This window comes from Petromyzon marinus, chromosome 44 (assembly GCF_048934315.1).
Source record: "Petromyzon marinus isolate PM22_M1 ecotype Great Lakes invasive population chromosome 44, UKy_Petmar_22M1.pri1.0, whole genome shotgun sequence".
In the NCBI taxonomy this organism is placed as follows: Eukaryota; Metazoa; Chordata; class Hyperoartia; order Petromyzontiformes; family Petromyzontidae; genus Petromyzon; species Petromyzon marinus.
The window spans coordinates 5,655,838-5,680,293 of record NC_133710.1 but is presented as its reverse complement, the minus strand read 5'-3'; the positions used below and the strand labels follow the sequence as shown (position 1 = coordinate 5,680,293).

General features: G+C 56.9%; 1 protein-coding gene across 5 annotated transcripts in view; it reads left to right on the top strand.

The window, feature by feature from the left end:
• The window catches only part of ELOVL7 (ELOVL fatty acid elongase 7), a 46,281-nt gene extending 31,302 nt beyond the window's left edge, over window positions 1–14,979 (top strand). For 4 of the 5 annotated variants that reach the window (XM_032970650.2, XM_076073968.1, XM_076073969.1 and 1 more), the window contains exons 2-8: window positions 3,194–3,482; window positions 4,045–4,235; window positions 5,016–5,096; window positions 10,484–10,540; window positions 10,883–10,988; window positions 12,366–12,502; window positions 13,953–14,979. In XM_032970650.2, coding sequence (XP_032826541.1) covers window positions 3,422–3,482; window positions 4,045–4,235; window positions 5,016–5,096; window positions 10,484–10,540; window positions 10,883–10,988; window positions 12,366–12,502; window positions 13,953–14,252 — 933 coding nt within the window. In that variant the 5' untranslated portion in view covers window positions 3,194–3,421 and the 3' untranslated portion in view covers window positions 14,253–14,979. The remainder of the gene's footprint in view (window positions 1–3,193; window positions 3,483–4,044; window positions 4,236–5,015; window positions 5,097–10,483; window positions 10,541–10,882; window positions 10,989–12,365; window positions 12,503–13,952) is intronic. The other variant, XM_076073967.1, reaches the window with a different exon arrangement.
• The last annotated feature ends 9,477 nt before the right edge of the window (window positions 14,980–24,456 follow it).

Below are 24,456 nucleotides of genomic sequence, written 5' to 3'. Positions count from 1 at the left end.
TCCCACGCTCCACGCGACCCGCCGATCGTAGAATAACCGCGGTGAAGCCGTTTGCTGGTTGGACAGCCGCGCCGGGAGACGAGAGGAGGACCGGCGACCTCCTGCATCGCAATTCCGGTGGGCTCGCCGGCACGCCACCGTGGTGGTGGAGGTGGCAGCGGCGGTGTGAATATCCCCGCCCGCTCGCGCACGGCCGGTTGCTCATTTCTTTAAAACCGCTTTTTTGCGTTTTAGTTTGTCGTCCGATTTTTTTTTTTGCACGGTTGGCTACGTGCGGCACGAAAGAAGTTCAGCATACATACACAGGTGGCTTCGTCTGCAGCTGTGCTCGAAGGGTTTCGCAAGTTGACCGTCTTTTTCAAATTAAATGTTACTTATATTATTCCGCTTAATGCGTAGGCTTTCTCGACCCAGTATTTGTCCACCACGGGTTTGTGCTGGGTTAGATCACGTGTCCATTAAACCCGCCACCTTTTGGCAGTCGCCTGATGAGGCTGGTTGTAATTACCGGCGAAACATTGTGGGTTTATTCTCCCACACACACGGATTTTACCGCTTTGCTTTAGAGACTCGCTCTGCAGCGAATGTGCGTCGCGGCATCCTTGACGGCCACCGTGGAGTAAAGCGGGTGGTGCGCAGCAGCAGCAGTATTACTATTGTCGCGGTTTGTGATTTGGCTCCCAAACCGGTTAAGATAAAGTTGCGGTGTGATGATTAAAACCTTGCCAAAATAAATTGGACGGCGACGCTGTCGTACCCCCGCCACCGCCCCCCACCCACCACCACCACCACCGCCCTTGCTGATGTCGTCGCAGGGTCTTTAACGTCCGCCGTGAGCGAAGCGGGCCGGGCGCGATGGCGTTGCTGCGGGGCCAAACGCCGGGTCCGATCCACTGCTGGATGAGGAATGCCCCCTCCCCACCCTCTTTTCACGTCCGTGCGGAGGGGGGGTTGGGGTCTCCTCTGTAAAAAAAAAATGTGATCGTACTTCACCGCGCTGGTGAGCGCAGGTTTGAAGATGGGGGGGGGGGGGGGGGGTGAGCGAGCGTGGAATGTACGGTCCAACACCGACTGGCCCACCAGCCGGCTATCGCATGCAGCGGAAGTTCCTGCAGTGACTTTCAGAGGTCAAGACGGCCTTGGCCCTCGATACCGGCTGTCCCGTTGGGGCCCCCCGAGACTCCGTCTGGTAGACACACTCACCTTGCGCTCGTTAGGCCGCAGGCTTTGCGAGCACAACCTGGTGGAATTTCGATTTGAAGCTTTCGTGACTGCAAGGGTTCATCTTCTTTGGTTCTTTCGGTAGAGTCACGTAGAATGAGAATAAAATAATAAAATAACACAAAATTCTCACGACGTTTCGGCCACAATGGCAAGCGGTCGTTGTGGCCGAAACGTCGTGAGAATTTTATTGTGTTATTTTATTATTTTATTCTCATTCTACGTGGTGACTTTACCGAAAGAACCAAAGAAGATGAACCTGGTGGAATGTTTCGCTCCGCGCTGGGCAGTAGTGATGCGTGTCCCGGGGCCTTCTCGAGTTTGTGGCGCCTGAGATCTGGATCCGCTCTACCCGCCGGCCCTCGGATTTGTCCGCAGAGCGCCGAGCAGTTCGGTCAAACTCTGCCAAGAGCCTCTTTCTTTCCTTTTTTTCGATTTTTCCTTGCTTCCCCCGCCCACCCCCGTCATTTTTTTTTTAAAAATGCGTGCGTCTCGATTTTACAGGTCGGGACTACCTCCGTTCAATGTCCACTGCGCATTGTTGTGATGCCCTCCTTTCGTGGGGGGAGGAAGGAGAAGGAGGGGGGGGAGTGGGTGCGAGTGTTTATTCAAAAAATGAATTGAATTGTGGCTGCCGCACGTGTAATTGGCGTGCATCAGCAGCAGCAGCAGCCGCCTACAGCACCCGTGTCCCGTGCACGATGATCTCGGGCTCGACTCTGCTTTGGCTTGCCAGGCGCGACCAGATCGGGCGAATTCCTGGAGATTTGTGTCACGGGGCCGTTGTCTCCACACGCACAAAAAAAAAGTGCATTTCTCAAGTTGCTTCATCATTGCGTCCATGCTGGTTATGTAACCGTGCACTTTACACCTGCTCGTCAATCCACTGCTGGACGGAAGCACCTCCCACGTGCCGTGTCCCGTCACTGGGTGTACTCGTTTGACCCGTACTTCACCGCGCGGGTTGGTGGGTGGACGCTCCTCGGCGAGCACCTGCTGTAGGTGTGGTCAGAACCGTGCTTCCCCCCCCCCCCCCCCGGGAGAGACGGTGCAGAAGGAGCGGGGAGAGGCGTTGCCGTGCGTGGCGTGCGTGCTCGCTCGCTCGCTCAGACCTAACAACGTCATCCCGTGCTCGTTGGGGGAGGAAAGCGAATTGGGGTGCGGCTCGGGCAGGAATGAGTCATGGCCACAATTCGATGGGCTCAACGAAGTGGGCTTATCGTCGCGTGGAAATTTACCGCGGCCGATCCTCAATGCGGTAGGGGGAAAACCAAGCAGGACCCCTGGAGAAAAAAATCCACGCGGCCACGTGGAGAGGGAGACTTGCACACTCCCAAATAAATACAGGTGTGTCGGGGACTGGATCGAATCCACGACCTCCTGCATACCGGGCGAGGTAGTTAACATCTCCTAGCCACCGTGACGCCCTAATAAGGGGATGGAACACTTCCGGGAGAGAGCGACCGCCGGTCTCGCGGAGATGGAGCGGCGGGATTTGATTTGTGTGCGCGAGGCTGTGTGGAATCGTTGCGGGGCTGGGACGGCGACGGCTTGGAACGAGGGCTTCATCCAGCAGTGGATAGGCCACGGCTGCTGTTGCCGCGGCTGCTGATCATGACGACCTGTTGCATGCGTGTCTGTGTCCGTGTGTCTGCGCCTGTGGGGAGCGGTGGTGCAGCAGGTCAGCGCGCTGCGCTACGAACCCGGTGACGCCGGGTTCAATTCCCGCTCACGGCTAACACCGGTGACGATTATCTGAACCGGTCCTGGGCCGCCCCTAGGTCGACTCGGCCTCAAATGAGTACCTGGTGCCGTGTAAACATCGCAAAATGCGGCCGGGCGTGGTGCTGGCCAGCCACCCCCTCGTGTGCCGTGCTGGCCTGCATAGGTGCTACTCGCTAACAGCACTTGCCCCAACAGTCTAAGGCTATATGGGGGATCTTTGTCTTTTTGTGTGTGTGTGTGCGTACAGAGACCACGCCGTGCCAACCCAGTCCATCCCAAGCCCGTCGGGATTCTTCTCGTCCCAACGTGATCGGACCGGAGTCGACTTGAATCTGCCCCAGCACTGACCCAGCCGAGTCCGGTCCAGTCTGGTCCGGTCCAGCCAGGTCCAGTCCGGTCCAGCAAGGTCCAGTCCGGTCCAGCAAGTTCCAGTCCGGTCCAGCCCAGGTCCAGTCCGGTCCAGCCAAGTCCAGCCATGCTCACGGCACTCACCGCCGACGCCACGAGGGCGTACCAGAACTGGATCAAGGATGCAGGTAAACGCCGGAGGAGCCGGATCGAAAGGCGTCGATGATGGACGTAACTTTTTTTTTCGGGCAGAGTCGACCTAGTGGAGGACCAGGACAGGCTGTCGTACATGCGTCACCGGTGTACGCGTGTCAATCTCCATTTTTCCTGCGTGGATGCGTCCGTGACGATAGTTTGAACTTGTCCCGGACCTCCCCGATTTCGAATCGCCCTCCATTGTGTTAAACTCGGGAGACGACAAAAGCGGCTGGGCGTGGTGCTGGCCCACCCACCTCTTTTTTTGTGTGCCACAGTGTCGGCCTTCATAGGTGCTGCTCCTCGCTAACAGCACCAACAGGTCTGTTAAGGCAATCGGGTGGGGGGGGGGGGGCCGGGTATCTTTGTCCAAGTCTCCAAGCACCCCCACGAAATCCCACTGCTACCTCCACGTGTCTCCCATGCGTCCCGTGTCCATCCACACGGACCCCACGTGCCCCACCCAACACCTCCATGAAATACCATCGCAATACCAAACGCTCGTGTGCGCGCGTGATCCCCGTGTCTCTGCGTGTCCCCCCTCCCCCCCGCCAGACCCCCGCGTGGCCGACTGGCCGCTCATGTCGTCACCGCTGCTGCAGACGGTGATCCTGGCGGCCTACGTTTACTTCGTCAAGCGCCTGGGCCCACGCCTCATGGAGAACCGCAAGCCCTTCGAGCTCAAGGGCGCCCTCGTCGCCTACAACGCCGCGATGGTCGTCTTCTCCATCTACCTGTGCTACGAGGTGAGTGGGGGGGGGGGGGGCAGAGGTAGCGTAACGAATCCGGCGGGACGAGTTCGATCCCCGGTGACGGATATCTGAACCGGTCCTGGGCCTCCTCTAGGTCGACTCGGCCTCAAATGAGTACCTGGTGCGGTGTGCAAACATCGCCACTGGGGGGAGACGAATCGGCCGGGCGTGGTGCTGGCCACCCACCCCCTCGTCCCTCGTGTGCCGTGATGGCCTTCAAAGGTGGCCTGCTAACAGCACTTAGCCCCAACAGTCTATTCAGGCTATACGTAAGAGAACGAACGAATGAAATGATTGCACGTGTATGTACGTCGATGTTTTATGGCAGGCGGACGTCAGCCCACGTGGCCACTGAACCACGTGACAACTAAACAACTATTTAAACTAAACTTTTATTCTTTTTATTTTACCAGGTAAGGTCCAATACTGAGCATTTTTAATGACGAGGCCCTCGGGGAGAGGGGAGAGGCCCTCGGGGAGAGGGGAGAGGCCCTCGGGGAGAGGGGAGAGGCCCTCGGGGAGAGGGGAGAGGCCCTCGGGGAGAGGGGAGAGGCCCTCGGGGAGAGGCCCTCGGGGAGGGGGGAGAGGCCCTCGGGGAGAGGCCCTCGGGGAGAGGCCCTCGGGGAGAGGCCCTCGGGGAGAGGCCCTCGGGGAGAGGCCCTCGGGGAGAGGCCCTCGGGGACCTACCATTGGGTGGATCATCCGTAATAATGCCACTTAGAATTGTACGCAAACAGAAACTCATGAGAATTTTCGGTCTTTGCCTCCCTCCAGTTCCTGATGTCGGGTTGGGCTACTGGCTACACGTACCGGTGTGACCTCGTCGACTTCTCAAACTCTCCGCAGGCCGTCAGGGTGAGCGCACGCACACACGCGCGCACACACACACACAACAAAAACAACCGCCATTCGCCATTAAGTGGCGGTGACGTCACCACGACGCTTGTGCCAGGCCATGTGCACCTTGAGGCCACGTGAAGTGTCGATCGCCCGCGGGCAGGAGGTCACGGGGCAGACCCAAGTGCCACAGGTCGACTGACTGAGATGACTGAGATGACTGGCTGATGCACCACCTGTGCCCCCTACTGTGCCAACCTTCTGTGCTTTAGCCACCCGGCGCTCCGCTCGTTGTTGTGAGCGTCGCACCTCCGCCCTCCGTTGTTGTTGGAGGGCGACTGCCTCCAACTACCCAGTAGCGTCCTTCATGAGCCTCCTCCACAGAGGCCGATCTTGACACCGCTGGTACCAGTCATCGGCAAGTCCACTCAGCTCCACGTCCTCCTGTACCACATCACTCCATCTCTTCTCTAGCCCATGCCGCGCCCATTTAGCCCCCTCGATCCGACCGAACAAAAGCTGTTTCGGCATGCGGTGGCTGGGCATGTGGGCTACATGACCCAGCCAACGCAGCCTTGCCTGCTGGAGGAGCTCACCGATGGGACCTTGCCCAGATCTTTCAAGGATTTGCGAGCTCCTCACACAATCCAGTCTGGTTAAACCCAGGATGGATCGTAGGCAGGCCAGCCTAAATGTTTCTAACCGGCGAAGATGTTCCATTAGGGGGGTCCACGTTTCACAAGCGTAGAGAAGGGAGGGAATGACCGTGGCTGAGAAGACACACACACACACACACGCGCACACACAAACACACGCACAACGATATATCCTGCACAGACCTTCAGGGCAAGTACGGTTGACGAGCAACCTTTGAAGACCGGTAATGCCTACCAGGGGGTGGTGTGACCAGAACTACCCCCGGCCGCCTTTGTCTCCCCCGAGTGCTGCTGTTTTTTACACAGACGGCACCGGGTAATCGTTCAAGGCCGAGTCGACCTAGGGGAGACCCGGGAATCGGGGCAAATATTCGCACGCGCCGCGCTTGGACTCTCGCCGAAACCGCGTTGAGGGGAGGTGCTCGTATGGGAACGGACGTATGGGGGGGGGGGGGGGTGGGGGGAGGGAAGCATTGAGTGAAGAATCTAAAGAGAAGGCAAGGAAGCAGGTGAAGGAGTTGAATGAACAGGCGGGCAAGGGATGCAGTCGAAGAGGCACAAAAGGAATTAAGAGGTGAAAGAGGGAGGGAAGAAATTAGTACCGGAGTTGAATGATGGGGCGAGGAGGAGGATTGAATTTGGAGGCGGGGGGAATGGCGCGAAGGGGTGAATGAAAAAAGAGGGATGCGGAGACGGGGTGGGAAGCTTTGCGTGGCTCTGCGGGAATGTTCGAGGGAAGTAGCGAAAGAAAGCTCGACCGTGGAATGAAGGCGCCTCCCGGTGAAATGAGCGAAACGAAAGACACGAACGAATGACTGAACGACTGAATGAAGGGAGAGGGAGCGGGGGCACGGGGGGGAGGGGGGGGCGATGCAGGGGGCGGGGGACTGAGCTGCTGGGATTTGGACCGAGCCGATTACCGAGTAATCTGCTGAGCCAGCTCACGGTGGCGTCGCCGCCACCGCCATCGCCAATACCGCCACCATCATCGCCGCCATCGCCGCCACCGCCATTGCCACTACCGCCACCATCATCGCCACTACCGCCATCGCCACTACCGCCACCATCATCGCCACTACCGCCACCATCATCGCCACTACCGCCACCGCCATCGCCACTACCGCCACCATCATCGCCACTACCGCCATCGCCACTACCGCCACCATCATCGCCACTACCGCCACCGCCATCGCCACTACCGCCACCATCATCGCCACTACCGCCACCATCATCGCCACTACCGCCATCGCCACTACCGCCACCACCGCCATCGCCACTACCGCCATCGCCACTACCGCCATCGCCACTACCGCCACCGCCATCGCCGCCACCGCCATCGCCACTACCGCCACCATCATCGCCTCCACCGCTATCGTCACTACCGCCACCGCCATCGCCATTGCCACTACCGCCACCGCCATCGCCACTACCGCCACCGCCATCGCCACTACCGCCACCATCATCGCCACCATTGCCACCTCCACTTTCGTCACCAATACTGTCACAATCACCACCCTCGCCAATACCACCTCCACCAACGCCACTACCACCACCACTACCACCACTTGCACCATCGCTACTGCCACTGCCACCGCCACCATCGCTGTCACGACTACCGTCATCACGAGCATCACCGCTACTGCCACCATCACAGCCACCCACTGCTGCAACCACCACCACTACACTACCACCGCCACCAATCACCACCGTGACCACCGCCATCTCCTGGCAATCGTTGCCTGGCCTGCCACGGCCCGGTGTGCAGGCCGGCGGGGTGGGGTGGGGGTGGGCGACGTCACATTGCCTCGCGCTGGCGTGAGACGGAGAGGGGGCAGTGGGGGGGGGTAAGGGGCGTTCGTTATTGCATAATCGGCCCAAGGAATCGGGAGATACGAGAGAGAGAGAGTGAGCAATTTTCATGACATATTTAGGATACAGCCTGTCACTTATTATAACTAAGAAAAAAAATGCCCCGATTTCCTTGGGCCGATCCTTTTGGGACATGGCACGTTGGGTTCGTCTTGAGGGGCTCTCCCCCATGTGTGTGTCGGTGATTCCCGAGGGAAGTTGCCAGCGGTCACAGTTTCGTGACTGGCCTCTTGTTGCGTTGTTGTTGTTGTTGTTGTTGTTGTTTACGACGCAAGTCCTGGGCAAGTGAGATGATAATTGCGTCGATGCACCGCAGCGATCCATCTTGCCGCCCTGCGTCGTAACAATCGCAAGTGAAATAATCTACAGCGCCGCCATCACCTCCACTGCTGGACGAATATTCCTACGCCGGGGGCAAACACATCAATGGGGATGACAACCGCCTGTTGACTCCCCCCCCCCACACGCACAAAGTGGTGTTCATTTTATCGACCCTGGGATGCTGGTGGGGTGGTGGTGATAATTGGCCGAGGCAGCCCGCGGTAGATTTTTTGTTTGTTTTTATTACAGCCACGCACTGTCTCCAAACTTGTTTAGCACGGAATTCACGTTGGGGCGGGCGGGGGGGGGGGGGGTTCATCACTAAATAATATTTTTTTAAATATGTAAAACATAGAGAGGGGAGTCTGTTGCTCTCTTTCCGGTACAGCGAGAAAGAATTCATTGTTTGTGGCCGTGGGAGGTAGGCGCGAGGGGGTTGGGTGCAGTTGGCAGATAAACGAGGTGGTGGTGGTGGGTTGTTGTGTAATTCTGACTGAGCCGCGGGCAGGGGGCAGGGGAGGGGCGGCTTTGGTTTGGCTGAGGTGCGGCGGAGTTTCTAAAGGGGATGCCGATGAGTGCGGAGCGGTGGAAACAATCCCGGGCTGTGTCCGACGTCTCGCGTGCGAGGATCCGTCGTCGCGTTCGACAACGCGGACCCCCAACCCCCCCCCCCCCCTCCCTTCTATATCATTGCCCAGTGATCAAGATGTACATGCCGAAGCTCCGGCGTGAAGTCTATTAGCCCCCCCCCACCCACTCCGCTTGCCCGTGTTCGCTGACGCTCGTACCAAAGGCAAAGATCCCCTCCCGTGTCGTGTAGCCTCTCGCAGGCCAGGTGGGGCAAGCGCTGGCGGTGAGTGGCCAACACACCACGGCCGGGGCCCGGGACCGGCCTTTGCTGATGTGTACACGCCGCAGCGGATACTTCCATTTTGAGGCCGAGTCCGACCCCAAGGGGAGACTCGGGACCGGTTCAGATACATTTGATTCTGAACGTGGAGAGGGGGAAGAATCTGGAGGACCCGGAGGAAAATCCACGATAACATCTCGCCACCGCGGCACCCCCATCAACATCCTGGCGGTATCGCTGCAATCCTTGGATCGGTTGAAACAAACTTGGCGTTCAACTACAACGCGTTCCAACAACTCTTACGTGTTGTTCCTGCCGCCCGAAAGAAGTTAAACTTCAACCTAAACTCGTTTTTATTTTACCAGGTAGAGCCCGCTGAACTTACTAGCTCCATTTCAGAAGCGACCTGTTCACAATTCCCAGCTCAGCGATGTCTCTTATCACGTGGACATTTACGGCATCCAAATACTCTAAACTCATGTTGATTATAAATGCGGAGGGGAAAACCGGAGGTCCGGAGAAAAATGCACGCAACCACGGGGAGAGGAAGAACACGCAAACTCCAAATACATACAGGGGTTGGGACTGAACCCACGAACCTCCTGCACACCTGGCAAGGTAGTTAACATCTCGCCACCACGGAGAATGAACGAAACAACTTGGCGCCCTCTAGCGGCGGCACGGCCACACTGAGCTCCCCACGGCCACGCTGGAATCAAAGTCTTTATTTGTCCTGGTTGGAATCCGATGAGCTATGAAGCTCTTCCTTTCTCACGGGTGTTCAGTAGGGGGCACGGGGGTCAGCAACGACCCGGCCCACGTTGCATTGTGGAAGCCGTCGCTGCATTTTTGGCTCCTGAACCAGCGTGGTGAAGTATGGTTCAGTCATCCCCACCGCCCCCCCCACCAATGACCGTCACGGGCCATGGCTCCGGAGGACTGCGTTTAGTTTCTTGTCCTTCCCCCGCACCGCCGATTAGCACTTCGGCTACGCACGGTGCGAAAGAAGTTCAACGCTCGTTATGTAGTAGGATGAGTCACTGGAGCGCATGCCGCCGGGCGATTGGGAGGCAATAGAATTATGGGTAACAGCCAATTCTACGAGTTTCACTTGGGGGGGGGGGCAAGGCACGGAGCAATCTGGGGGATCCAGAGGGGTTCGGGGGGGGGGGGCCCGAGGGCGGAGCCTGGCCACGCCGTTCAGTTTATCAGGCGAGCTCCGATTCAGCCGGGGCTGCTGCGGTGGGGAATGGAACTGGTCGTTGTGATCGTCTCCGCTCTGTAGCCGTGGGTCTGGCAGCATGCTGGCTGTCCCCGACCCAGTATGGAGTTATCCCCGAAGGCTGTTAAGGCCGGAAATAGAGTACCTCCAACTAGTGTCTCGAGTTTGGAACGCTTACGCGCACGTGCATCCATCGGTAACGCAGGCAAAGGGCTGCACACGTGTGTTTCAGATAATCTAGAGAGCGTTTTGTCCGTGTACAAAGCGATGGTTTATTGTTCACCAGCGCGCGAGGAGGAAAGACACCGGAGCAGCCGGTCAAGCGGTCACGCTTGTTAAGCGAAATGAACAGAACCCCTTCCCGTTCCGATTTTACGTACGCACAGAGGGCCGTACATCGGAAGCTTTTAGCAGTCGCCGTTGTCCAATCTCCCCGCACTCTCTCCCTCCTCTCCCCACACTCTCTCTCTCTCGCTCTCCCCCACAGATGGCGTGGACCTGTTGGCTCTTCTACTTCTCAAAGTTCATTGAGCTTCTCGACACGGTGAGAATGCGGAGGAGTCGCCCCCCCCGACTGCTCACCACACCGGCCAACCACGCTATTCAACCAGTCCCGAATGCTAACCGCACCCGCCAACCGGACTAATACTAAACCCAGCCACACAAGCCAACCAGACCCTACCCCTAACGCTAACCACTAACCATGCTAACATTTTAAGGCAGAATTTCCCTGACCCCGCTGCCACTCTGACCCCGGCTGCCCCTCTGACCCCGCGACCCCTCTGACCCCGGCTGCCCCTCTGACCCCGTGACCCCTCTGACCCCTCTGACCCCGGCTGCCCCTCTGACCCTGGCTGCCCGATTCCCCCGCGCGCTGTCCGAGCAGGTGTTCTTCGTCCTGCGGAAGAGGAATGCACAGGTGACGTTCCTGCACGTGTACCACCACACCATCATGCCCTGGACCTGGTGGTTCGGGGTCAAGTTTGCTCCCGGTGAGTGTCGCCAAGGGGTGGGGGAGGGGGGGGGTGTCGTGGTCGAAAGGTTTTAAAGCGTCGCGATGTTTTTTGTTTCGAATAAACTTGCGTCGAACACAACGACGTCCGTATTGCCCGCTGTCGGGCGAATCGGTTTTGTCGACCGGCGATTCTGGAGGGGGGTGGTGGTGGGGGGTGGTGGGTGGTGGCGGGATGGGAGCGGCTCCGGGAAGCCGGAGATGGCGCGCTGATGAATCCCCGGGTTCGATACCAGGTCGCCGGGTGCAGGGAGGGTATTCCGAGTTTATTTTCGTCCGGCGAGGTGGTGAGAACGCGACGGACAAGGAACTGCATCGTTCGCACGAGCGGCACCCCCCCCCCCACCCACCCCATCCGTGTGTTGCCGAATCGTCAGGAGCGACGGCTTACAGCTCGGTAGCGGCGATGAAGCCACCTAGAAATCGGAACTAAAACGGCTGCATCGCAGCGGGAAACCGAAAATATTTTTGGTGCAAATTTAAATTTGCGCTTTGAAAATTACGCGGCGAGTCTGCTCGGGAAGATTTATTTTGAACGACGGGAACGCGGAACGGGACTGTCGGGAAGACCGCCGTTGTACGAACGTGTAAACGGACAAGAATACACGCAGGCGTGCGTCGCTCAGGCCACACCACCCAGTCCACGCCGCCACAAGCGCCATGCCCGCCACCCGAACAGGCGCTCGCTAGCTACCCAGCATGCACCTGTGTGGACGCGGATTGGAGCGGTGGCGCAGCGGTGAGTGCACTGCGCTACGAACCCGGTGATCGGAGTTCGATTCCCGCTCGCGGCCACCAACACCAGTGACGATTACCTACCTGAACCGGTCCTGGACCTCCCCTAGGTCAACTCGGCGTCCAAATGAGCACCTGGTGCGGTGTGTAAACATCGGCCAGTAGGGAGACAAAGGCGGCCGGGCGGGCGTGGTGTTAACACCCCCCCATCCTCTCGTGTCGTGCCGGCCTTCGCAGATGCTCTCTTTCACAGCACTTGCCCCAAACGTTCGTTAAGGCTAATACAGGGGAGGACCGTTGTCATTGTTGTGTGTAATCTACGCATGTGACATGCACGCACCGTTTTGATACTAGGCCCAAAAGAAAGCCGTCTCTGGTGTGGGACCAATCAGTTTCAAGGACAATGCATCATATTATCAGAGTTTGTTTTTTGTTTGCATTCTCACCACAAGTGTTGTGGCGTTAATGCAGACATGATTCCCTGTAAAAGGTTTCAGTTTTGCGTTTTAACATCTTAACACAGCTGTTTTGTTGCCAGAAAAAAGGGGAAAACCTATTCTCATATTTTGGTACTGGCAAAGGAGGTCCCATGATCTTTGTCTGTGCGCGTGAACGCGTGCAGGTGGGCTGGGCTCCTTCCACGGGATGGTGAACTCGTTTGTGCACGTCATCATGTACAGCTACTACGGACTCGCCGCCGCTGGACCCGCCTACCAGAAGTACATCTGGTGGAAAAAATACATGACCGTCATCCAGCTGGTACGTACACGCCCGTACCTGTGCGTGTGTGTGCGGCATTTTCTCTTCATTGGCTGCGTAACGCTGTGTGGAAGCTACCGGCCCTTCTCGGCCACGGTCATGCCCTCCATTGGCTACGCTTGTGAAACGTGGACCCCCCTAATGGAACATCTTCGCCGGTTAGAAACATTTGGGCTGGCCTGCCTACGATCCATCTTGGGTTTAACAAGGCTGGATTGTGTGAGGAGCTCACAAATCTTTGAAAGATCTGGGCAAAGTCCTATCGGTGAGCTCCTCTGGCAGGCAAGGCTGCGTTGGCTGGGTCATGAAGCCCGCAGGCCCAGCCACCACATGCCTCTAAACAGCTTTTGTTTGGTCGTATAGAGGGGGCTAGACGAGCGCGGAGAAGAGCTGGAGTGATGTGGTACGGGAGAATGTGGAGCTGAGTGGACTTGCCGGCGACTGCTACCAGCGGTGTCAAGATTGGCCTCTGGAGGAGGCTTGTGAAGGATGTTACTGGGCAGTTGGAGGCAGTCATACTTCAGCAACAGCAGAGGGCAGAGGAGAGACGCTCGCAACAACAAGCGGTGCGCCGGGTGGCTAAAACACAGGAAGTTGGCACAGGTGGAGCATCGGCCAGTCATCTCAGTCAACCCATGGTACCTGGGTCTGTCCCGTGACCTCCTGCCGGCAGGTGTTCGACACTTCACGTGGCCTTAGCGTGTGCACAGCCTGGCACAAGCGCTGTGGTGACGTCACCGTCACTTAGTGGCGAATGGCGGTTGTTGTTGTTGTGTGTGCGTTTGGGGAGCGGTAGTGGCAGCGGCTAGCACGCTGCGCTACGAACTTGGCGACCCGAGTTCGATTCCTGCTCACGGCCAACACCAGTGGCGATTATTTGAACCAGTCCTGAGCCTCCCCTCGGTCGACTCGGCCTCAAATGATGACCTGGTGCGGTGTGTAAACCTCACCACTGGGGAGACAAAGGCGGTCGGGTGTGGTGCTGGTCACCCACCCCCTTATGTGCCATGCCGGCCTTCATAAATGCTCACTACCAGCACTTGCCCTTAACAGTCTGTTTAGGCTATAAGGGGGATCTTTGTCTTTTTTTTGTGCGCGTGTGAGTGCACCTTGAATACTACTAAAACTATGTTATTTACCAGGTAAGGCTGTAAAGCTCTTTTCAGAAGCGACCTGGCCACAACTGATAGCTCAACGAAGTGGCTTATCGCGTGGAAATGTACAGCAGTCGAATAACTCTAAAACGCGTGACGTTCATTCAAAATCTGGAGGAGAGAAAACTGGAAGACCCACATGACAAGAAATCTACGCGACCAAGGGGAGAGAGAGAACACACGGACTCCAAATATACAACGGGCGACGTCGGGGTAGCGATCGAACCGATGACCTCCCGCTTGTGACCTCTGCCCGTTGACCTTTCCCCCCCCCCCACCCCCCTCCTGCCGTGCAGGTGCAGTTCGTGTTGGTGCAGGCCCACATCGCCCAGTTCTTCTTCCTCAAGGACTGCCCCTACAACTACCCCATCTTCCTCTACATAATTTTCGTCTACGGCCTCGTCTTCCTCATCCTCTTCCTCAACTTCTGGTACCAGGCCTACACCAAGGGCCTCCGCCCGCCTAAGAAGCTGGAGGGGGGCGCGGCGGGCGGCGACGGGTACCGCCGTCGCCACGACGACAACCACCACCACCACCACGTCGCCAACGGCAACGTCGCCAACGGGCAGCTCAACGGCAAGCACAAGGCCCAGTGACGAGGGGGAGGAGCCCTCCGTGCGGTCGTCGTCGTTCTCGTCACGTGGAAAATTCCGCCGGCGTGACGCGCTTGGGACGACGATGATGATGACGATGATGACGACGACGTTAACGATGACGATGACGTTAACGGTGTAGATAATGGTAAGGGGTGACGGTGGCGACGATGACTTTGGTGACGACGAGGATCGCGGTTACAACCGATGCGACGACGATGTTACTCGGGACCAGGATGATGACGGCGATAAGCGCGACGGCAATGATGGCGCTGAGGATGATGACGACGACGACGATATTGACAGTGACCACAAAGATTTTGATGTCTTTTACGACAATGACGACGACTATGAAGACGACGTCAATGATTATTATGACAGACGACGACCGAGGCTGACTGTGGATGACGGCGGCAATAGCGGGGACTGCGATCGTTAGTGACGAGGTCGACAGCGGCTGCGACGACGACGACCATAAGTGCCGGCGACGACGACGATGGCGGCGGCGACGACTACGTTAACGTCCGCGACTGAGCACTAAGGCATTGACGACGACGATGATGATGATGGCGATGGTAACTGCAGAGGCGAGGAGGGTTGTGACCACGAAGTGACGACCACGGTGACGCGATGGCAATGAAGAAACGGTGACGACTCCTCACGTGACCCAACCACACTGGTGGGGGGAGCCGAACAACAACTCCCCCCCCCGACCCCCCCACCCCCCCCCTCTAAATATTATTTATGACGCGCGCCGAAACCTCGTCACGGTGGAGAGAGAAGGGGGCGGGGGGTGCCGGGAGGGCGATGCGGGAGGGGCGAGCTGACGATGATGACGAGGGCGGGGGGCGCGTGCGCGTGTTGACCGGTTGGTGGACAGAATAAAGAGGTGATCGCCAGTGAGGGAGCCGCAGTGGCTGAGCCGTGGTCATTTGCTGAGCCGAGGTCGCCGCTCGCGGCTCGTCGTGCGGTCGTGCCGGCGTCCACTTGGTCCGGGGTAAAGCCTCTCGCCCTTACCCGGCAACCGTTGGAACGACATCGCACGACGCCCCCGCCAATCGCTATCTCCTTCCTCCACCACCACCACCGCCTGAGTAGCTCTCGCGGCAGGCACCGGTTGGGCCCCCCAGCTTTGCGGGCCAAGTCGTGGCGGTGGGGACGGGGGGGGGGGGGCACGGCTTACGCTTGGAAAGCAGAAACAAAGCTGATTTGCCAAATCGATTTTGTTTTTGACGTGGTACGTCGCGTGCAGAACGAATGAGCGGGGTGGGGGGGGGGTGGCGGGGGTAGGTCGGAGGTCATCGTCGCGATGGGTGGGGATGGCATGTTGACGTCCCGAGTTATTTTTTTTTCCATCGGGAGTTTAGTCGGCTCTGGGTCCGGTGATCCCAAAACTGGGCGCGGGATTGTCCCGTGCGAAAGATTCCGGAAAGAAAAAAAAATATCGGCGGCCGTGTCGCCATGGGGTCTCCCACCCCCCGCGCCGCCCGCCGAGAAACGTCTCTCCGTCCCTTCGTCTCTGTCCCTCCGTCCCTTCGTCTCTGTCCCTCCGTCGCTGTGTCTCTGTCCCTTCGTCTCTGTCCCTCCGTTGCTCTGTCTCTGTCTCTCCGTCCCTCCGTCTCTGTCCCTCCGTCGCTCTGTGTCTCCGTCTCTGTCCCTCCGTCGCTCTGTGTCTCTGTCCCTCCGTCCCTTCGTCTCTGTCCCTCCGTCGCTCTGTGTCTCTGTCCCTCCGTCCCTTCGTCTCTGTCCCTCCGTTGCTCTGTGTCTCTGTCCCTCCGTTGCTCTGTCTCTGTCCCTTCGTCCCTTCGTCTCTGTCCCTCCGTCGATCCATCCCCTCCGTCTGTCCCTCCGTCCGTTCGCCCATCCCTCTGTAGTGCCGTGGATGGGCCGCACCGTCTACCACCGCCGGTAAGTGCGGCCCCTCTTCGGCACTGCACCTCCATCCGTCCGGCCAACAACGTCCGAGGCGAGCCCCTCGCCCTGCGATACAATCGTCTTCGCAGGGCCTGTTGAAGCTTGGCAAACTTTCCGAGTGTAAGCTTGATACCCGCATTCTCCAGATCAAGGGGCACTAACCCCCTCCGCTCCCCCGCCACCCCACCTCTGTGAAGTTTAAAGTAGAATTTGGGGGGGGGGGGAGGGGAGGGGTAGCCGTGCGTGCGTGACCAGATTTGTTTAACTTTACAGACGCATCGGGCGCAAGTTTTCTGCGTGGGTTTGGTCACGCTCTCCGGAGCGCCTTGCGATGCGGGAGAATACGGTGAATGATAGTCGCAATAATATTAATTGTAATAATGATCAATTATAGATGAGCTGGCGGATGGTTTAATGGATGCAAAACTAACACGGTATATATTTGTCTCCCCACCACCCACCCCCCTCCCCCTTTACAAAAATGGTGCTCTTTTATCTGTGCGTCGGTGTCGTCCACTGTGTCGCAGTATTAGAGGGCGACTACGCTCGCTCGCTCGCCCCACCCATCGTCGCCCCCGCTGGCCGTCGTACGAACCCCACGCTCCGCTCCGCGTGCTGGGGCTGCGTCGCGAACCGAGCCGCCCGCTCGCCCTCTCTCTCGCTCGCCCTCTCGCTCGCCCGCTCGCTCGCCCGCTCGCTCGCCCTCTCGCTCGCCCTCTCGCTCGTCCTCTCGCTCGTCCTCTCGCTCGTCCTCTCGCTCGCCCTCTCGCTCAGACAGCGCTGCCAACTCGGCCGCGCCGGTTCTTGATGTAGATTTTCTCGACGCAATTTTTTTCTTTCTTTCTGTAATCGAAGCGGCAACGCGAGCCCGCGCTAGTGCCTCGAAACGTCGGACGTCGCGCCGAACACCATGGGGGTGGGGGGGGGCAGCACGACCACGGAGGACGTGTACAGCAGGGGGCTGCGCTCGCTAGGAAGAGGCGCAAGTCGATCCGTTCCCGTGCGTGCGCCCGCCATCAAATACCAAACTTCGGTGGTGGCGAAAGTTTCGCGAAGTTATTCCGCGGTCAATGAATGAATGAGGCGGGGGGGGGGGGAGGAGGGGGGAGGAGGGGGGGGGAGGAGGGGGGAGGAGGGGGGGGGGGGACCCCCTTTGTCAGCGAATGAATGAACGAATGTGGGGGCTATTTGCGTCTTTCTCGACGGTCGCTGCGTTGTTTGACGTTGCTTCGCCGTACGATTGGTGGGGGTGCACGCGATGCCCCCCCCCCCCCGCGCTGGCGAGTGGTGGAGACGGAATTCACGGGGGGGAGGAAAGAAACCAACCACAAACTCCGTCTGCTGCCTTTTGCGCGCTCGTCCAAGCGTCTCTCCGCTCTGGCGAGTCCCCCCTGACCCCAGCCAGTGATAGAAATTACACATTCCCATGACGGTGGGGGGGGGCCAGTCCATCCCCAGGATAAAAATAATAATAATCACCCCGGATATGCCCCCTTTGTGTTCACGATTTGGTTTGAGGTTCCGGCTTAATTTCACGTACCCCCCCTCCCTCCAAAAAGGTGTTCCCTCACCCGACACACCGCATCCAGTATATACCTCCTCTCGCTTTCGCCGTGCCTGCCGCTTGCGTGTCGTCGACCAACGTGGTGGGTGGGGGTGGGTGGTGGTGGGTGGTGGTGGGTGGTGGTGGGTGGGTGTGGATATTGAAGCGAAGCGCGGGTGGCGTTCGATCTCCTCGGGCCGCGATCGTTCCGCCGTTCAGTGCCATGGAGACGTCCGCCCCCCCCCCCCCCCCCCGGGGTCCAGGAAAATGTTGTTGGCCAGTTCCGCTTTGTTGTTCTCCTCCTGTTTGGCCGTTTCTGCTTTGTTGTTGTGCTGCTGCTGCTTCTTCTTCCTCCTCTCGCCTTGTACAAAATTTAAAAAAAGAGAAGGAGAAAGGTGGAAAAAGATCCCTGGCGGATGAGGAGTGATTAAGTAACCACTTGAATTTATAACGCTCTCTGGACGTAAGGTGAATGTGCGAGTGTTTATTTTTTTTGTGTGTGGTGCGGTTCGCCCGCAGAGCTACGAACCCGACCAACCCGGGTTCGATTCCCGCTCGCGGCCAACACCACCCAGTGACGATTATCTGACCCGCTCCCTGGGCCTCCCCAAGGTCGACGCGGCCTCAAATGAGGACCTGGCGTGGTTTAGACGTAAGGGGGGGGGGGCCGGGCGTGGTTCCGGCCACACTGCTAACCTCGTTTGCCGTTCTGACATTCATGGCCTGACGTGTGTGGCTGGGACTGGACCTGTGTGTTGGGGAGATGTCCGCGCGCACGTGCTTTCCATCCTGCTCACCTCCGGTTCCACTCGTGGCCACGTCCAAAAAGAAAAAAACCTGGATCGGATCTCCGCGGCGAGGTTGGCTCGGCGCGCGATCGGCATCGACCGCGCGGCATCGTGGCGCTGCGCGGCGAGGCCGGGAAGCCGAAGGCGCCCCGTGTGTGTCCGTGGCACTGTCCACACGCCGCCTCCCCCCGCAATGTATCATGGCCACCTTTAAAATAGGTGCTCGCGAACGAAACCTCAAACCTCAACCGGCGTAATTGTTTCCGTCAGGAGTGTGTGCGCGCGTTGAGTACCACTTTGTCGAAAAGCCAACCGTGGTTGTGCTGTGGCTGTAGAGACCTTCCCGTGTCACAAGTTCAAATCCCGGTCTGGGCTTTGACACCGACACCGACACCATCATCATCATTTAGTCGGGAGTTCATAAATTATGTACTACCTTCTGGGACGTCGACAGTAAATGTCCGGGGGTGGGGGGGCGAAGAGGCTGGTGTCACCCCCCCCCCGACCCCCGCCATAGAAATGTGGAATTTCCACGACTGAGGCTCGGGGGGCTGCAGCCCCTCTAAGGCCCCCCTCTCTGGGCGTCGTCGTCTGTGCCCGTTTTGGAAGTGACCACCGGGGGTGGGGAGGGGGAAATCAAAATAAATCGATGTCGAAAACCGCACCGATCCTTGTCTCCACACGCAATCGATTAGTCCCCTCCCCTACTCCCCCCCCACCCCCTAGGACCTATGACGTAAGAATTTGTTGATGGTCTTGTCTATAAACTATGCTCGCGTCGGGAATGATTTAAGGAAAGTGAGAAGATTATATATGTATTAAATTAAATCCAGATCGCCGACCGGCCTCTGCTCAGCAATGTCGTGGCACGGGGCCAGGGCGAGTTGTGTCAAGTCGATGGTCACAACGACGGGCGACCTCTGTCAAATGCCTCCGCCACCCCCGGCTGGTGCTTACGATGATGGGTCGACAGCCCGCTGGGACGATCGGATGGTCGCGCTCATGTTGGTGCGTGCGTGCGTGTGTGGCGGAGGTGGGGGGGTAAATTGTGGGTACTCCCCTCCCCCCCCACCTCCTTCCAGGACGTACTGGCCGGCGTGGAAGAGTAGGCCAATACGATTACGATGCCCTCCCCGAGGTAGAAACAGTCGAGCTCACCTGAAGGGAGAGGCCCGTACGCCGGCAGCCAGTGGCGTGACCAGGCAAGGCCAGGGGCTGCCCATTTAAAAAAATAATTGAGAAGCCTCCCCAACCCCCCCCCCCAACGGGGGTTCGGTATTGCGACCCCCCCCCCTCCCCGTCTGTGCCTTCCTAAAAATGTCCAATCCCATGGCCCGAAAAATAGATTTTTGGTACCACCTGGAGGTGGCAAATGCTACCAATGATTTTCTTGAAGCTTTGTGTATCTCTCCTAGATATAACGATTATTTATGGTAGCAAGGTCGACGTGGTAGTTTTTTTTTGTTCGAGGAAAGCAGTCGTTGGAGGGTAAATCTGAACTGAAACATCATCGTTGTCGGCATCATCGTAAACACATTTGGTATCGGCGCTTGTGCTTGATAGAGCGAAAGCTGTGGCCAAGGCGCTATGCATCTCACACGCGCACACGCGCACATTCTGCAGGCGCGCAGGGCGATGTTGTAATTAGCGGTGGGGTAAAAAATTATTTTCAAATTATAGCAACATTTGGCCCGCGACACCTGGCACGCAATGGGCCGCACTACTGGTTTCTTTTTAAAAAAAATGTCACGGAAGGGGGATGTGGTGTGGTGGAGGAGAGGTGGGGGTCATTAGCGTTTACTGTGAGTGTAGCAGACGGCGCATAGCAGCAGCAAAAAGCATTTTACGAGTTAATACGTCCGCAGTATTAACCGGTGCGGCTCGCCAGATGCGAACCGCAAACCTCTCTGCAACAGCAAGCGGGCGCGAATGCTTCGGCCGTTTCGCACGACCGCCGTGGCCGCTCCCGCTTAACGGGATGCTATGAAAATGAATATCGTGAGTTGCGCGCGCGCGCGCGTGTGTGCGTGTGTACATATATGGAACGCAATCTTCCGAACGAACGCTCGGCTTTCTTCTGCCCATGGTGGATTCTGGTAGCGATTCCCTCCGCCCCCCCTCCCCCCGAGTGGTACCGACTAAACCCTGCCCACCTTGCTTCTGCTTGGCCCATGCTGTTGGGTGTCCATTTTGTGGTGTCTGCATCGGCACGCGTTGGCTGGCACGTGTTGACTGGCACGCGTTGACGGGCACGTGTAGAATGACTGGCACGTGTTTGTTGACCGAGCGGCACGCGTCTGCTGTCACGTGTCAACTGTCACGTGTCGAAATCAACGCGTCATCAACGCGTTGACCGGCACGTGTTGACCTCAACGCATCGTCAGGTTACACGATAACTTGATTTAACATTCTTACTTTTATAATATAAAAAAACGAGGAAGATATTGTTTCACTCATTATTCCCGTCGTCCGTCTGGTAAAGAATAATAGTAATAAAATTAAAAAATGGATGCTTAAATATTTTGTGGATGGAATTTTTTTTTGGTTTGTGTGAAACCCCCCCCCCCCCCCCCCCCCCCCCATTTACCGCCACCACCATCGTAAACAAAAAAAATGTCATGAGAATCGGCAGCAAAATAATACAAAAACAATTAACAGCAAGATATAACCATCATTTTCTCGCCAAGTATCATCATGGTTGTTATTGACATGAAAAAAGACAAAACCGCGTGCTGTTCCCGTGATGGGATGTGGCGAGCACGATCCGACTTGCGATCCAGAGGACGCAGGTTCCATTCCACGTCCCGACGCAGCAGTTGAAGCAATGGAGAAGGGGGGGGGGCAGTGCCGGATTATCCTCGTAGCAAAAGTAACTACTACATATGTAGTAGCTACACGTGTAGTAGCAGTTACGGGCCTCGCACTTTCAAGGGCCCCGCGCTAAATGCTTTCAAGCTATCAATTCCGGTTCAGTGATTCCGCACTTGCTCTATTACTATAGTACTATACCGCCTTCAACTTTTACGAACGACTGGGTGTTTAAGGTTAGCGATTTGTCGTATTATCTGGCTGTATAGCAAATGAAAAAAATACAATTACTTTACTATGCAAGTAAAACTTTTTTAATACTTGTGGTTTTTGTTTTTACATTTAGGGCCCCTTTGTAACATATTCTCCAGGCCCCCCCACTAGCTTCATCGCCGCCTCTGTCCTCCCAGCAGTGGAGATGGCTTGACTTGCGGGAAGCCCACGTGGTGGTGGTGGTGGTGGGGTAAAGTGTGGGTGCATACCACCACCTCTTCCAAGACGTCTGGCGAGCGTGAGGAGAGGCTCACCTGGAGCTCCCTTAGGGCGAATGGACCCTTTCCGCCAGCAGTGTCGTGAGGCAGGCAGCTTGCAAGGCTGCGCCTTTACACCTACGCAGTACTGTACATCTAAATCAATTTCAACTCTATTTTAATTTGTTTTACCAGCTAAGGCACCACCTGGCTATGTAGCTCTTTTTTTAGACGCGACCTGGCCACATGAAATCCCAACGCAGCGGCTTATCACCACGTGGAAATGTTTGGTGGCCAAATACTCTAAACGCCTGAGTGGCCACGCGACCACAGGTAGAACACGCAAGCTCCAAATATCCAGCAGCAGACGTCAGGGTCGGGATCGACCCACGACCTCCTGTAGGCAAAGGTAGTTAACATCTCTAGATTTAAAGCTTTCGTGACTGCTAGGATCCATACTCTTTGGTTCTATTGGGTAAAGTCACGTAGGTAAAAAATAAAATAACACCTACGTGACTTTACCCAATAGAACCAAAGAGTATAGTGAACATCTCGCCATCAGCTCAAGCCTCTCGTAAATCACGTGACTTGTGTGTGCCCCCCCCCACCCCCAACAACTCTGAATCGCTCCGCCCCCTGTGAAAACAAACGCTGCTCAGTGAGTGCAGACACTGGTGGTGGTTTGAAAAAATATGAATGAACTACTTCAGCGGTGTTTCTGGGTGTGGTTGTTCCACCTGATGAAGATTGCTTGTGTTGCGATCGAAACGTCGTGAATTATTTTATTTTATTTCTACCTACGTCACTTTACCGAAAGAACCATAAAGTATTGGCTAATATAATGAGCCAAGAATGTCTGTGTGTAACGCGCGTGACGTCACTCCACGTGGACCAGCCCCCCCTCATTAATAATCATGAACGGGTGACGTCACTCGCCATGAACAAGGTGGAGCAGAAACTAAAAATGTGTTGGCGCAAAGAACTTTAAATTTTCACCTTTATGCAAAGTGAAGCTAATGAAGACATCAACGCAGCAACTAATATCACGAACGAAATAAACGCTGTGTGTGTGTCCCGCGCGTGACGTCACTCGACATGCACCGCCCCCCACCCTCATTATTATGCACGTGTGCCTGCCGGCTATGACACATTTTTCTACGCTAATTCGCTTTAGATTTCACGTATCTTTATACAAAGTCAAGGCAATAAATAATTCTACGCCGCTTCGCAGTGCATTTGGTGGCTTTTTTTTATTTCTTCGCCACCTCAAACAAAAAGCTACGTCTACTTTGGGGCCGTCCATAAATGACGTCACGCACCTGGGTGGGGTGGAGGGGTCAGACATTTTTGACGATGGGGGGGGGCAGAGCTTTGTGACGTCATATTTGATGCTACATTAAATATGTCCCTGCTACTTTGCAGACATGATATCGAATTCCAATTCTTTTCAACCCCAGCGAGCGAAAGCGGACGATAACGAAGCATCAGAGCGGTTAATTTAAAGGGATTAAATACAGTGCTACTGTGACATTAGGGGCCGTCCATAAATGACGTCACGCACCTCGGGGGGGGGGGGGTGTCAGACATTTGTGACGATGTGTGACTGGGGGGGGGGGTTTGAGAAATGTGACGTCACATTAAATACGTACTACAATGACAAAAGTTTAAAGCGATTTGAAGCATGTTTAATCTTTTTTTTGTGGGGGGGGGGGGGGGGCAGAGCTTTGTGACATCATATTTGAGAGGGGGGGGAGTCAAAAATCGTCCAAAATCGCGTGACGTCATTTATGGACGGCCCCTTACGTCAGGTGTTTTCTGGAACAGTTACGTGCAACAACCACTGTGCCATTAATGCAGTGCTGCCCTCAAATGCTGCGCGACATTTCCTAACACATTTTACAATCGCACAACAAAACGCCAATGTACATCTTTAATATTGCAGCTTACGTGGACGGGCAAACAGAGCTAGTAAAATAATAAATTTAAAAAACACCAGTTGCTACATTTCGTTGCGTGCGACTGCCTGCCATGCGACTGTGGAATGGCTCTGAAAAGCCCCCGCTGTCGAGGAACACGTGCACGGGTTGCCACTAGCAACGGCGCGGGTGCGTCAGGTGAGAGCCGTTTGTGAGCACGCGCAGCAGTGGGCGTGGCGGTCGCCATGGCACCGCTTTCACCACGCCGGGGAGGGAGGGAGAATGGGGGTGTGGTGAGTGAGGGGGGGGGGGGATACGAGGGGGGGGGGGTACGAGGGGGGGTACGAGGGTGGGGGGGATACGAGGGCGGGGGGAATGCGAGGGGGGGATACGAGAGGGGGGGGTAAGAGGGGGGGGGGGTAGAATACGAGGGCGGGGGGCATACGAGGGGGAGGGGGGGTACGAGGGGGGAGGGGGGTACGAGGGGGAGGGGGGGTACGAGGGGGAGGGGGGTACGAGGGGGAGGGGGGTACGAGGGGTGGGGTACGAGGGGTGGGGTACGAGGGGGAGGGGGGTACGAGGGGTGGGGTACGAGGGGTGGGGTACGAGGGGGAGGGGGGTACGAGGGGTGGGGTACGAGGGAGGGGGATACGAGGGGGGGGGGGCGAATGTACAGTGAGAAGTGTAAAAAACCCTCAGAATATAAAATTAATAATGTAATCAGGCTGCAGGGAGATTTCAAAAAGCCGGGCCGGATCGCCAAAAGTC